This window comes from Camellia sinensis, chromosome 13, assembly GCF_055761805.1.
Source record: "Camellia sinensis isolate YWXY chromosome 13, ASM5576180v1, whole genome shotgun sequence".
Lineage (NCBI taxonomy): Eukaryota > Viridiplantae > Streptophyta > Magnoliopsida > Ericales > Theaceae > Camellia > Camellia sinensis.
This window is the reverse complement of record NC_138973.1, coordinates 74,425,728-74,438,156: the sequence shown is the minus strand read 5'-3', so window position 1 is coordinate 74,438,156 and position 12,429 is coordinate 74,425,728. Positions and strand designations below refer to the sequence as shown.

The window sequence follows — 12,429 nt, the reverse complement described above, 5'->3', positions numbered from 1 at the left end:
AGGCCAGTCAACAATGTGATTCAGATTAGAATAGCAAACATAAAGAATTTGGAAATGGAAGCTCATAATCTCATTTATATTAAAAATGGTACGGAAAAAATTTCTGTAGCTTTTTAAAATCAGTTCTTATTCTGAACATTTGTACAATTCTAATGTAAAATTCCACCACTAAAAACAAATTTTATAATCTATGGTGAAGTATGAACTTGAACATTGGCAAGAAGCCTTGTGAGCTTGCTCAGAGTTTCCCGAGCAGCTACAGTATCTGGATGATCCTCTCCGCAGATTGAAGTTCTTACGAAAATCGCCTTCCTAACTAGATCATCCGCTATGTCAAACTGTCCCCCTCTCAGCATTAGCTTTGATCTGGTTTCAAGCACAGTTGCTCTTGACAGTGCTAGCTCTTGCCAAAGGCAAGGATTCAACTGGGCATTTGTTTGGATCGGTTTCCAACAAAGCGATTTATCCAACCACTTCTCAACTGGGATGACAAATGCTTGATCTGCGGCCTCCAATGCATTTGTACATAGGCGAAGGAGTTCTAGTGCGGCGCTGCACCGTGAGAATGTAATGAAAGTCCTGATAGCGAGCGGTAAAACCACTTCTTTTACAAGAACTAACAATTCCGACACCTTTAACTCAACAATTATAGGATCATTACTGAATCCAAACAGCAAAAAACATGCTGCCCATATATGTTCAGAGTGATGGGCAATAGATCCGCGGCTAATCACAGCTTGTACCATTGCTTGTGCAGCTCCGGTGACTCCTCTCTTTCGCACGTAAAGCTTGATGAATTCATTGATCTGGATATGCCCTTCCTTTGTACAACTTCTCGCAATATTGAATCTTAACAAAATTGAAGAAGCTTCTGCTTCGGATTTCCTGATGTATGCTGATGAAAACCCACAAGTTAAGGAACGAAAAAACTTTTTCCATAACTGAGTATGGTTGTGTTTCTCGGGTATCTTGTGAGCAGCCAGAGCTAATAGAGAAATCGGAATCGCTGCTGGTGCAAACCAACCACTTGCTTGCACCATTCGAGTTGCTAAACTCCTTGGCCCATCCGCATGATCAAATATTGAGAAACAAACCTCAAAGAGTTTCAAAAGGAAGTTATTTCTCCTCATTGAATGAGTTTCCCTATCGCTCCCAGCTAAGTCCCTTAAAGGCATTCGATTAATGGTATCCAATAGTCTACTTGGATTTATGGGAAGCTCAGAAAGAATTGCACCTGCAATGGCAATGCCCAAGGTTAGTCTTCCAAGTTTCTCCTCAATAACCCGGAGAGCATCAATCTCTGCAACTGGATAATCCCTGACACTTCCTTGCATTAGAGACATTGCCTCAACCCCCGATAGGTAAGAAAGTTTTAAAGGCTCCAAATTCATTACACGAGGAAGGCGTGTGGATATTAGAATGTGGGTTTCTCCACCAAAACGGGGAAGAAGATCCATTACAAGTTTGTGGTCCCACCAGTTCTTTTCACTTTCTAAGTTATCAATCACCACCAAAAACGGAATGTTTCGCATAAACTCCTTTCGGACTCTGGCTACGGCTGACTCTTCCTGTTCTTCAAAACTCTTGATCCTGCTTTTCTCCAAACCGTTCTCTACCCCAACATCAACCTCTAGGAATGGCCACAGGTTCAAATAATTCTGCCAGATATATCTGCTTTCCCCTCCGACCCATAAAACCATCTTATACCTCTGGTGGAATCTGTATGCAAACTCAAGAAGCAACTCTGTCTTGCCAATTCCAGAGTGTCCCGACACACAAGCAATCCCTTTTCCATACACAATTTTGATTGATCTTCTTCTCCTCCTTCCTTGCCTTCCACCACTCTTCATATTTGGTAATTCTTGTTGTGTATGAAGAAATTCAGTTCTTTGCATCTCTATCTCCTTTTCAGACTCCTTCCACACAGCTGGTTCTTTACCCTTCCTTCTACCACCGCTCTCCATTTGTCGTTCTCTTCGTTTCTCCTCAACCGAACTGCTCTTACCCCAACCAATCGTCACATTCTTTCGCCTATTTCTGGGTCTGAGTTCGAAATAATCTGTTTTAAAATCTCCACTATCATCACCAAAAAGCATAAACTCCAGTTCAGAGAGTTCCTTCTTCCTACCAATGAAATTCTCATTTCGAGGGAAAGGGAATTCCTCTTTCTCTACCTTTTCCTTCCATTTGGTCAATCTATCCACCACATTTCTCCTACCCAACCTCAATGCCAAAAGGGTAACAGACCGGAGTATGCAATCTCGCCAATTACCATCATGAGCCTCCAGTTTCCACTCATCCACGCGAGAGAGAGCACTAACAGCATGTTTCCAATCCTTCTCCAATCCTCCATATAGAAGCCATAGTTGACCCCCGTACTTTTCCCACATCTCTCCCCTTTTCTCAACTATATCCCTCACAAGGCAATCATCTGGACCCAAATCCAAGTATACAGGAACCAAAATTTTCTTGCCCGAGAAGAATAATAGCTCCTCGATGGTAAATGGATTCCTAAAAGATTTATGGGTTAAGATTACAACTCCGAAAGAACATGCATCCATTGCCCTCTCAACAATTCCATGTTTCCGAGCATTTCGACAGCAAGCTCTATCTGCTACAAAACAACTGATCCCCTGAACTTCCAACTCAGCACGAAGCCAATTAGTAAATCTCAGTAATAAAGGTTTGCGACCATGAAAACCTATGTACACATCACAGCACCTTAGTTTGATAGAGGAAAGTGAAGTTGAAGCCGGAGGGTACGAGGTAACATGGGCTGATCTCCCAAGCTTTTTTGGCTTTTCTTTGTGCCTGAAATAATCATTGCCATAGCCTATACCATAATAAGAAAGGGTGTTGTTAGAAATGCCAGTTGAGGAAGAAACATGTTTGAACTTCTGAGAATCGCTTGAAGTAGATGCTACGGGGATAGGCGAAACTTCTGACAATGGAAATCTGATATTTGATAGGCATTCTGAGTTGGGAATTCTTGAAATGGAACTTGGGAAATCAACACCTGTTTTGGAATTACTGAATGGAATGTTGGAACGTGTCGTTATTTGACACGTTGGTGATCTTGGAGAGAAGAAAGGCGACTGATTTGCTGAAAAAAATGCTGAAGATGAAGATGACAAATTCCTCAAACTCGTGCTACCTAACGAGCCAAATCTTGATCTTTCCTCATGGAGATCCATGTTTATATGGTCGCCTGATCTTTTGAGGCATGATGTCCCATGCATTCTACATATGAGGTGAGCTGCTCTGAAATGGCGGGTTAAGGGTTTTAATCACACAAGTACCCAAAATGGACCTAATAAGTCTTAATATCAGAAATTAAATACTTCAAAACAACATCAACTTACTAATAAAGAAATTCATTTTAAGAAAAAGATCTAAAAAGTTTGAAACAAATGGGGAAACAAATTAGAACTTGAAAGGCAAAATTGTGGGTGGCCAACAATTTCTTTCTTTTTCTATACCATTGTTGTCAATTGATATCACATACAAATTCTCTAACTTAATGGCCAAAATATTACACAGACTTAAAATTAAAAGATGCAAAACGAAAAGAAAAGAAAAGAAAAGAAACACAATCTTGTTTGAGCATTAAAAAAGAGCACAAACTTTTTGAAAAAAAAAAAAATTCAGTATCAGAAAATGAGCATAGAATGCTAAAGAAAATGAGAGCTTAAGAGAATTCATGCTTGTATGATCTAAGTAAACACATTCAAACATTTTACAGAGAAGCCATTAAAAAACTAAGAGACCTAGCCAACTTCTACTATATTTGATGGGGAAAATCTCAAAATTTACGAAGGCCATTAAAGCTTTAGGGCAATATACAGATCTAAATGAGCACTTCAAATCACAATAGAAGGTTGAAATCTAAAGAATCATTTTTTTTCAAATTAAATAGAATAAATAAACCATATATTCCCAAGTGTACTCAGATCCGAAAACTTACTTGCTCCACCATCATAGAGATATGCCCTTTTTTTCCTTCAAATGAAGCAAACCCAGTTTCTGAAATCGAATGAAGCCCAAGAAAATCAGTAAATAAGAGCAACCCAAATCTCTAAATACTATCTACAGTCAACAAAACAGAACAGTTTCATCAACCAGCCAAAGAAGTAATAGATAGAGTAAACAAACATACCCAAGACACAACTGGAAGAATCTATATATAGAGAGATATGAGTAGTGATGAGACAGAAAGAAGAAGTTGAGAATGGGGATTGGGAAGGACTTACGTGAAATGGGGAAGTGAAATAATACAGAGTTTTTTTAGCATTTAAATGGTTTGGGTTGGGAAGAGACCCATTTTGGAAAAGTGAAATGAGAAAAAAAAAGAGACTAAAATGAATGAATGAAGGAATGAATGTATGAATGGGAAAACAAAAAGGAAAAAGAAAAGGAAAAGGAAAATATTATACTTGATTTTACTTTTCAAAAAATATTTTTTAAAAAAATTTATTTTTTTATTTTTTGTATTTTTTTATTTTTATTGATTCTTTTAAATATTTTAAGTAATTTTAAAAAAAATTTAAACATACATAATTTAGATGTATCTAAAAAATAAAAAATTTGTAAAGAAAATCTTTTAAAAATTTATTAAATATCCAAAATATAAAAAAAAATGAGAATTTAGTATATTTTTTTGTATTTTTATATATTTATTAATTTTTTAAAATATTTTTTCACAAATTTTTTACTTTTTAGATACATCTAAGTAAGGTGCATCTAAAAAGTAAAAAAAATGTTTAAAATTTTAAAAATATTCACTACAAACAAAAAAACAACAAAACAAAAAAAAATAATTTTTAAAAAATTTAATTCAAAAAACTCAAACCAATCACATTGAATGATTTTTTTTTTTTTTTGTTTTTTTTTTGTTTTTGGGTACCTTTTTCAGATCAAAAAAATTTGCTGTGAAAAGATTTCAGAGCGCCTGTGTGAGCTGTTTCTCCAAAGTCCACATTCCCTGAAATTGGAGTAATTATTGGGTGCACTTTAGGACGGTGACGTGGTGTTTTAATAATGTTATAATTGATGGGAAAAATAAAATTTATAATTTTGTATTGAATAATTAAGAAATATGAGAAAATATAGTGAATAATAATTAATGAAAAGTATGAACACGTATCGCTTCAAGAGTCCCCAATACTTTTTTTGAAAACTGTAAAAATTTAAATTATCAAAACCTGACATAGATGGAAAAAGAAAAGAAAATATTATATATAACGAATGCGTCACATTTTAAAGATGAGTTTGGAGGCTAAATATAAAGTGATTTTTCGGATTTTATTCTTATCTTATGTTAATTAATGAATAGAAGAGTGAGACCATGTTATAATACATCATCTTGATCATATTGCATATCTGGTAAATAAAATGTTCTCCCATTAGAGATGAGTTTGATTTTTTTGACATATTTTAAGATCCTGAAAAAAAAGTGTTTTATAGAACGAATAAGTCACAAGTATGTCACATAAATTGGAATAATTATTGGGTGCACTTGAGTACGGTAACGTGGTATTTCAGAGATGTTATAATTGATGGGGAAAGTGAAATTTATAATTTTGTATTGGGTGATTAGGGAACAAGAAGAGATATAGTGTATGATAATTAGTGAAAAGTATAAACACGTAGCGCTTCAAGAATCTCCAATACTTTTTTTGAAAATTATGAAAATTTAAATTATCAAAACCTGAAATAGATGGAAAAAGAAAACAAAATATTTTATATAACGGATACGTCACATTTTAAAGATGAGTTTGAAGGTTAAATATAAAGTGATTTTTCAGATTTTATTCTAATCTTATGTTAATTAATGAATAGAAGAATGAGACCATGTTATAATACATCATCTTGATCATATCGCATATTTGGTAAATAAAATACTCTCCCATTAGAGATGAGTTTGATTTTTTTGACATATTTTAAGATCTTGAAAAGAAAGTGTTTTATAGAACGAATAAGTCACAAGTATGTCACGTAAATTGGAGTAATTATTGGGTGCACTTGAGTACAGAGACATAGTGTATAATAATTAGTAAAAAGAATGAACACACAGTGCTTCAAGAGTCTCCAATACTTTTTTTGAAATTTGTGAAAATTTAGATTACCAAAACCTAACATAGATGGAAAAAGAAAATAAAATATTTTATATAACAGATACGTCACATATTAAAGATGTGTTTGAAGGTTAAATATAAAGTGATTTTTCGGATTTTATTCTTATCTTAGGTTAATTAATGAATAGGAGAGTGAGACCATGTTATAACACATCATCTTGATCATATCACATATCTGGTAAATTAAATACTCTCCCATTAGAGATGAGTTCGATTTTTTTGATATATTCTAAGATCTCGAAAAGAAAGTATTTTATAGAACGAATAAGTCACAAGTATGTCACGTCTCGTTAGAGGCAAGTTTGAAGGTTAAATACAAAATGACTTTTGGATCTTAATGTGTGTGTGTTTGGCTTGAGTTTTTTAGATTAAGTTTTTTTTTTTAAATTGATTTTTTTTTCGTGTTTTTTTTTAGTGAATATTTTTAAAATTTTAAGTTTTTTTTTTACTTTTTAGCTGGACCTTACTTAGATGTATATAAAAAGTAAAAAATTTGTGAAAAAATATTTTAAAAAATTAATAAATACATAAAAATATACTGAGTTCTCGTATTTTTTTTGTATTTTTGGTATTTAGTGAATTTTTAAAAGATTTTTTTCAAAAAAATTATACTTTTTATATGTATTTATGTTAAGTGTGTCTAAAAATTAAACAGATTGCTTAAAATATTAAAAAAATTCAGTAAAAAAAACATAAAACAAAAAATAAAAAGGTAGAATTTTTTGAAAAGTATTTTTATAAAACCAAAAATAAGCAAAGTGAATTTTATCCCATGTTAATTAATAAGCAGAGGGGTGAGTATATGTAACATCACATTATTTTGGTCATATCAGTACGAGTTACATATAATATTTTTTCTCTAATGAGACAACTTCAATTTTGATTGTCATATTTTAGAATTTTGGTATAATTTGGTGTAAGTTGAAAAGTCGATAATTGAAAACTGAAGTAAAAATATTTATTTTTTTGTTTCTTAAGAATTAATTAATTTAAACTATTTTTGCATCGGCAACTGTAAGTAGAAATTTCACTCAACACTAAGGCTAAGTTTGGTAAGTTTTAAAAAAGTTAAAAAGTTAAAAAGTCACTACCTTATTTAAGTCGCATCATCTTATTTAGGGGTTGTTTGGGATGATCTAAATAAGTGCACTTTTTATTTTTTTCGAAAAGATGTGCAGAAAAGTAGAGAGGTGATGTGATGGAAAAAAGATAAAAAGATGGATTATATAGGGGATGCCAAACTTGGCCTTAAGTCACATCACCTCTCTAACACATCACTTCCAACCCAACTCATATTTCATAAAAAGTCAAAAAGTACACTTATTTAGACCATCCCAAACAATCCCTAAGACATACTTTAAAAAAGGAAAAGAAAATAAATTATTAGTACCACATAAGTTTTATTAAACAAGGACTTTATTTGGTTTGGTAATTTTAAGTATTTTTATTATTTTAATGTAGGGTTGTTGCTAATGTGTTTAGCAAATAATTAAAAAAAAAAATTTAGATCCTTCTAAACTAGAAGAATATGAAAGTAAAAAATAAAAATTAATGCTAAGTTTTAAAAACTCACACAATTCCTTTTTTAATAATTTTTTTAAGCAGTTGTCAAACATAAATCAAGCTTGTCATTAGACATAACCACATAGCCAAGATTGAAAAATCATGTGTTCGTGTTATAATCTTTGTATGTGCACATGTTATAAAAACAAAAAATTACAAATCATATGTACTTTACAAAAATAATTACTTATACATAAAAAAAAAATTAATCAGTGTGTTTAGTTTAAGTTTTCTGAATTAAATTTTTTGAAAACTGAGTTTTTTTATTTTTGTGTTTTTTTGTTTTTAGTGAATATTTTTAAAATTTTAAACATTTTTTTTACTTTTTTAGATGTACCTTACTTAGATGTATCTAAAAAGTAAAAAAAATGTTAAAATTTTTTTTAAAAAATTAAGAAATACATAAAAATAAAAAAAACGTACTGAATTCTTGTATTTTTTTTTTATATTTTTGGTATTTAGTGAATTTTTAAAAGATTTTTTTTACAATTTTTTTACCTTTTAGGTGTATTTATGTTAGGTGTGTCTAAAAAGTAAAAAATTTGCATAAAATATTAAAAAAATTCAGTAAAAACAAAAAAACACGGAAAATAAGAATATAATTTTTTGAAAACTATTTTTAGAATAATGGAACCAAACATAGAATGATTTTAATAATTAAAATTTAAAAACTTTATCATTATTTTGAAAAACAAAATCCTACAACCCCACGGTTTAATTATCTTCCCTTATAAAACAGTACAAATCGGTCATCAACATTAACACTTATCATTACTTTCACTCATTGTATCCAAATACTTATTATTTGTCATTAGTCCTCTACATTTATTTATTTTCTTGATTTGAATCATTTTGTTAGAACCACTTGCTTTCTTTAATTTTCCTTTTTCTTGTCTCGATTATTAGGGATTGATGTATTGATGAGCACAGAGTAGCAATCAATTGACATTTTGGTTTTTATCTAATTTTTAGACAGTGGTGATGAGATGAATGTGTCAAAAAACGAAACGCATAAATTATTTATTTTATTTTCTGTTTTATGACACATTAACCATTAGATCATATATAAATTTTAAACCATGTAAATTTTGAAATATAATCTAATGATTAGATGTAAATTAAGATAGGATGACAGAATAATTTAAGACATAAAATCTTATATTTTGTTTAACCTACGAGAGATTTTACAATGCTATAATGATGAGATTTTAGTTGATGATTTGTAATAATAATAGGGCATTAAACACATCCAAGAAAAAAGTTGGCAGGTGATTTGATCATCGTGCAAGAAAAAGTTGGTAGGTATTCCTTTTGATTATCTCTATTAATGTTGAGAACACAATCACTCTGTTGAGTTTTGAGTTTTTTTTTTTTTTTTAAAAAAAAAAAAAATCAGTATTCAATTTGTATTTTTTTAAATGTTTTAATATTTTTTTACTTTTTAAATTCACTTAATTTAGATGCATTTGGAAAGTAAAATATTTGCCAATAAATCTAAAAAATAAGTAAATGTATTTTTTTTTATTTAGTGAATTTTTGCAAGATTTTTTCAGAAATGTTGTATCTTTTAAGTTTATCTAAATTGAGAGGATCTAAAAATGAAAAATACTTGGGACTCCCTTTTTTTTAGAGACTCTTACAACTCCTTTTAGATCTCGATTATTCATGTATGTGTGGGACCCAGATATGTGCAGTGCCCATACCATCAATTGTTGAGATTCAAAAAGGATTGTGAGGTGTCAAAAAAAAAAAAGAGTCTTAATCATTGTTGTGTAAAAATATGATTAGAATATTAAAAAAGCTCACTAAAAATAAAAGAATATGAATTAAAAACTCAAAAAACTGTTTGTGAGTACTCAAACCAAACAGAGTGACCATCAAGTCCATACCTCTTTAACATCTAAAAAAGTCAATTTATTAACTTATTTGAATTACATTATCCCTTTATCTTTTTTGCACATATTTTTATAATAAATAACAAAGCAAGCTTAAATGCCATACCCAAAACAACAAAATTGTTTTTCCTTTTTAGGCTGTGCCAAATCTTCATTGATGGATGAACTAGTTGGGATGGGTAGGCTAGGCATAACTCTGATGATGTCCTACACTCTCATCTTTCTTTGATGTAACTTTTTTTTTTTTTTCTTTGATTTATATCAATAAACAATAATAATTTAGAGTTCTAATTTAAGAACTCTAATAGAACATTAATGGTGGGTCCCATATGATGATATAAGATATGTTTGGTTTGTATTTGAGAGATGTGTTTTAGAGATAAAAAGTACGGAAAGTTGTTTGGTTTGATTTTTTTCAAAAGATGTTTTGAAAAATTATTTTGAGAGAGAGTTTTGGAAAAAATGATTAATTTGATGTGTGTGAGAGAGAGATTTGTTTGGAAAACTTGTTTGGTTTACAAATTTTGAGAAATTTTTTTGGAAAAATTTGTTTGGTTTGCTTACTTTTAAAAACTTATTTGTAGAGAAAATTTCTCAAAATTTTTTCAGAAATACAAACCAAACGAACTCGTAATGTTTTGATTTGCTTTTTTTTTTTTTTATTTGTTTGTTTATTTGTTTGTTTGTTTGACACCTTATTAAGGTCAAGTTTGGCAACTCTAAAATAATCTATCTTTTTATCTTTTTATCTTTTTTTCATCACATCACCTTTCTATTTTTCTGCACATCTTTTCGTAAAAAGATAAAAAGTGCACTTATTTAGGTCATCCCAAACAACCCCTAAAGCTCATGTTAGAGTTGTAATATTAAAACTCGCTATCACCATCCATCAATAAATTCTCTTTCACGAATAAAAAAAATCTTCATTGGTGAAACTTGACTAATTACTACTTTAATTTTAGAGATAATCTCATTTAGCATTTTGCCACATGAGAACAAATTTGTACTTGTCTATGAGATTTAACATTCATAATGATGAATCGTCTCCTTGTATCATTACAACATGCATATGTGATTCGCCATAAATAAAATAAAAAAATATAAGGCTTGTTACTCAACAGGATAACATGACTTATATATCCGTGTCAATCAATTTCTATCTAGATCTATCAGAAAGATAATACAAAAGTGAATGGATGAAGCTCATATTATCTCTTAATCATCAATAAGGTCATAAAAAAATTAAACGTTCATAACATAATATAATGGGTTGTTATTTTCACTTTAAAAACATAATAAATTCGCTCATTTCTTTTTTAAGGGTGCATAATAATATTATAAATTTTTTTTTATATAAATTGATGCTACACTTGAGATGTTAAGGGTGGTTGGGATGTGACTTTTTTGGGGTTTTTTTTTCATTTTTAGTGAATTTTTTAAAAAAAATTTAAAAAAGTTTTAGATATCTAGATTCAGTTTGATAAGACGACTAGAAAATTATAATTTTTTTAAAAAAATTTAAAAAAAATCAGAAAAAACAAAAATAAGTAATCTTTTTTGACTTATTTTCATCTTTAATGATTTTTTTTTTGAATTTTTTTTTAAAATATAATTTTTAGATTTGTCTTGATAAGACGGGCCGAAAAAGTAAAAAATTTGACATAATTTGAAAAAAAATTACTGAAGACAAAAAAAATGTATATATATATTTTATACCAATTAGTTTATTGGGTTTCATTTTGCGTACCAAAATTTTATTATTACATATCATATAAATTTATAAGAAAATAAGATTAATGACACTTTTGGTTCTTCAATTATTACTTAGGCTTGTTTTTGGAAAGTAGCTTAAAAATTGATTTTAAAAAATTAGAGAAATTATGTTACTTAAAAAGGCTAAAAAACTAAAAAGATGATTTTTAGCCGAGTTCCTAAACACATTACCTTCCTTGACTTTAAAAATTACATTTGAATTTCTCAACTATCAAAAATTATACTAAGCCTCCGTTTGGGAAGTGGGTTGGCTTTTTGGCTTTTTGGCTATTTTAGCCTGGGCTATTTTAGCCTGGTTTGGGAAGGGCTTTTTGGCTTTTTGACTTTTTTGACTTTTTTTGTGAGAGAGGATTGTAATGATTATGGGTTGGATTTGATGTTTTATTTTTTGTGGCTAAAATAGTCTATTTTGTTTTTTGTGGCTATTTTAGCCCCAAACCAAGTTCCCAAACAAAGGCTTAAGAGGTGAAAATGAAATAATTTTAATAATTAAATAATAAGGGAGTAAAATAATATTCAATAATAATTAAGGGATAAATTAACTTCAAAAATTATATAAAAAGAAATTTGTTTTGTATAGCATTTCCCAAAAGATGGTAAGGAACACAACAGGGTTGAAGTTGTCCTCCATACAGTACTGAAGAACAGAGATCAATTTCAAACATCAATTCTCTCTCCTTCTGAAATCATTTGACTGAAATGATCCTGAATTTGGCTTTTTCAATAATCAGTCCAAAACACTATTTTGGTACAACCACATGACTGCATGTGAGAGAACACATAAAAATGGATGTACACACTCATTTTGGTATTTTCACTCACAGTGATTTGCTTGCTATCAATGGCTAAGATTTTTGTGACAAGGTAGGTAAGAGAGAGAGAGAGAGAGAGAGAGAGCTTGAAATACAACCAATGGCCTAGATTCTAGAACATTGTCCTACAGACTTGTTGACAATTTAAGAGTACAAGTGTCTAAACCATAAACTATAAACTTGTTTTTTGGGGATAAAATAAGACTGGATCATTTTTTATTTTTTTTTGAAGGTAAATTATAAATATATTAT

General features: G+C 30.0%; 1 protein-coding gene across 4 annotated transcripts; it reads right to left on the bottom strand.

Annotated features, from left to right (window-relative positions):
- Positions 1–47: 47 nt before the first annotated feature.
- LOC114281809 (uncharacterized) lies at positions 48–4,371 on the bottom strand. Of its 4 annotated transcripts, none has more exons than XM_028224400.2 (3): positions 4,157–4,371; positions 3,965–4,023; positions 48–3,310 (listed from the first exon to the last, which is right to left on the bottom strand). In XM_028224400.2, exon 3 carries the CDS (start codon positions 3,237–3,239, stop codon positions 189–191), a length of 3,051 nt encoding a protein of 1,016 aa, XP_028080201.2. In that variant the 5' UTR covers positions 3,240–3,310; positions 3,965–4,023; positions 4,157–4,371; the 3' UTR covers positions 48–188. The 4 variants fall into 4 exon arrangements, with proteins under 4 accessions (XP_028080201.2, XP_028080199.2, XP_082758663.1 ...); XM_028224398.2 differs by having other exon boundaries at positions 48–3,261; XM_082902537.1 differs by having other exon boundaries at positions 4,251–4,344.
- Positions 4,372–12,429: the final 8,058 nt, after the last annotated feature.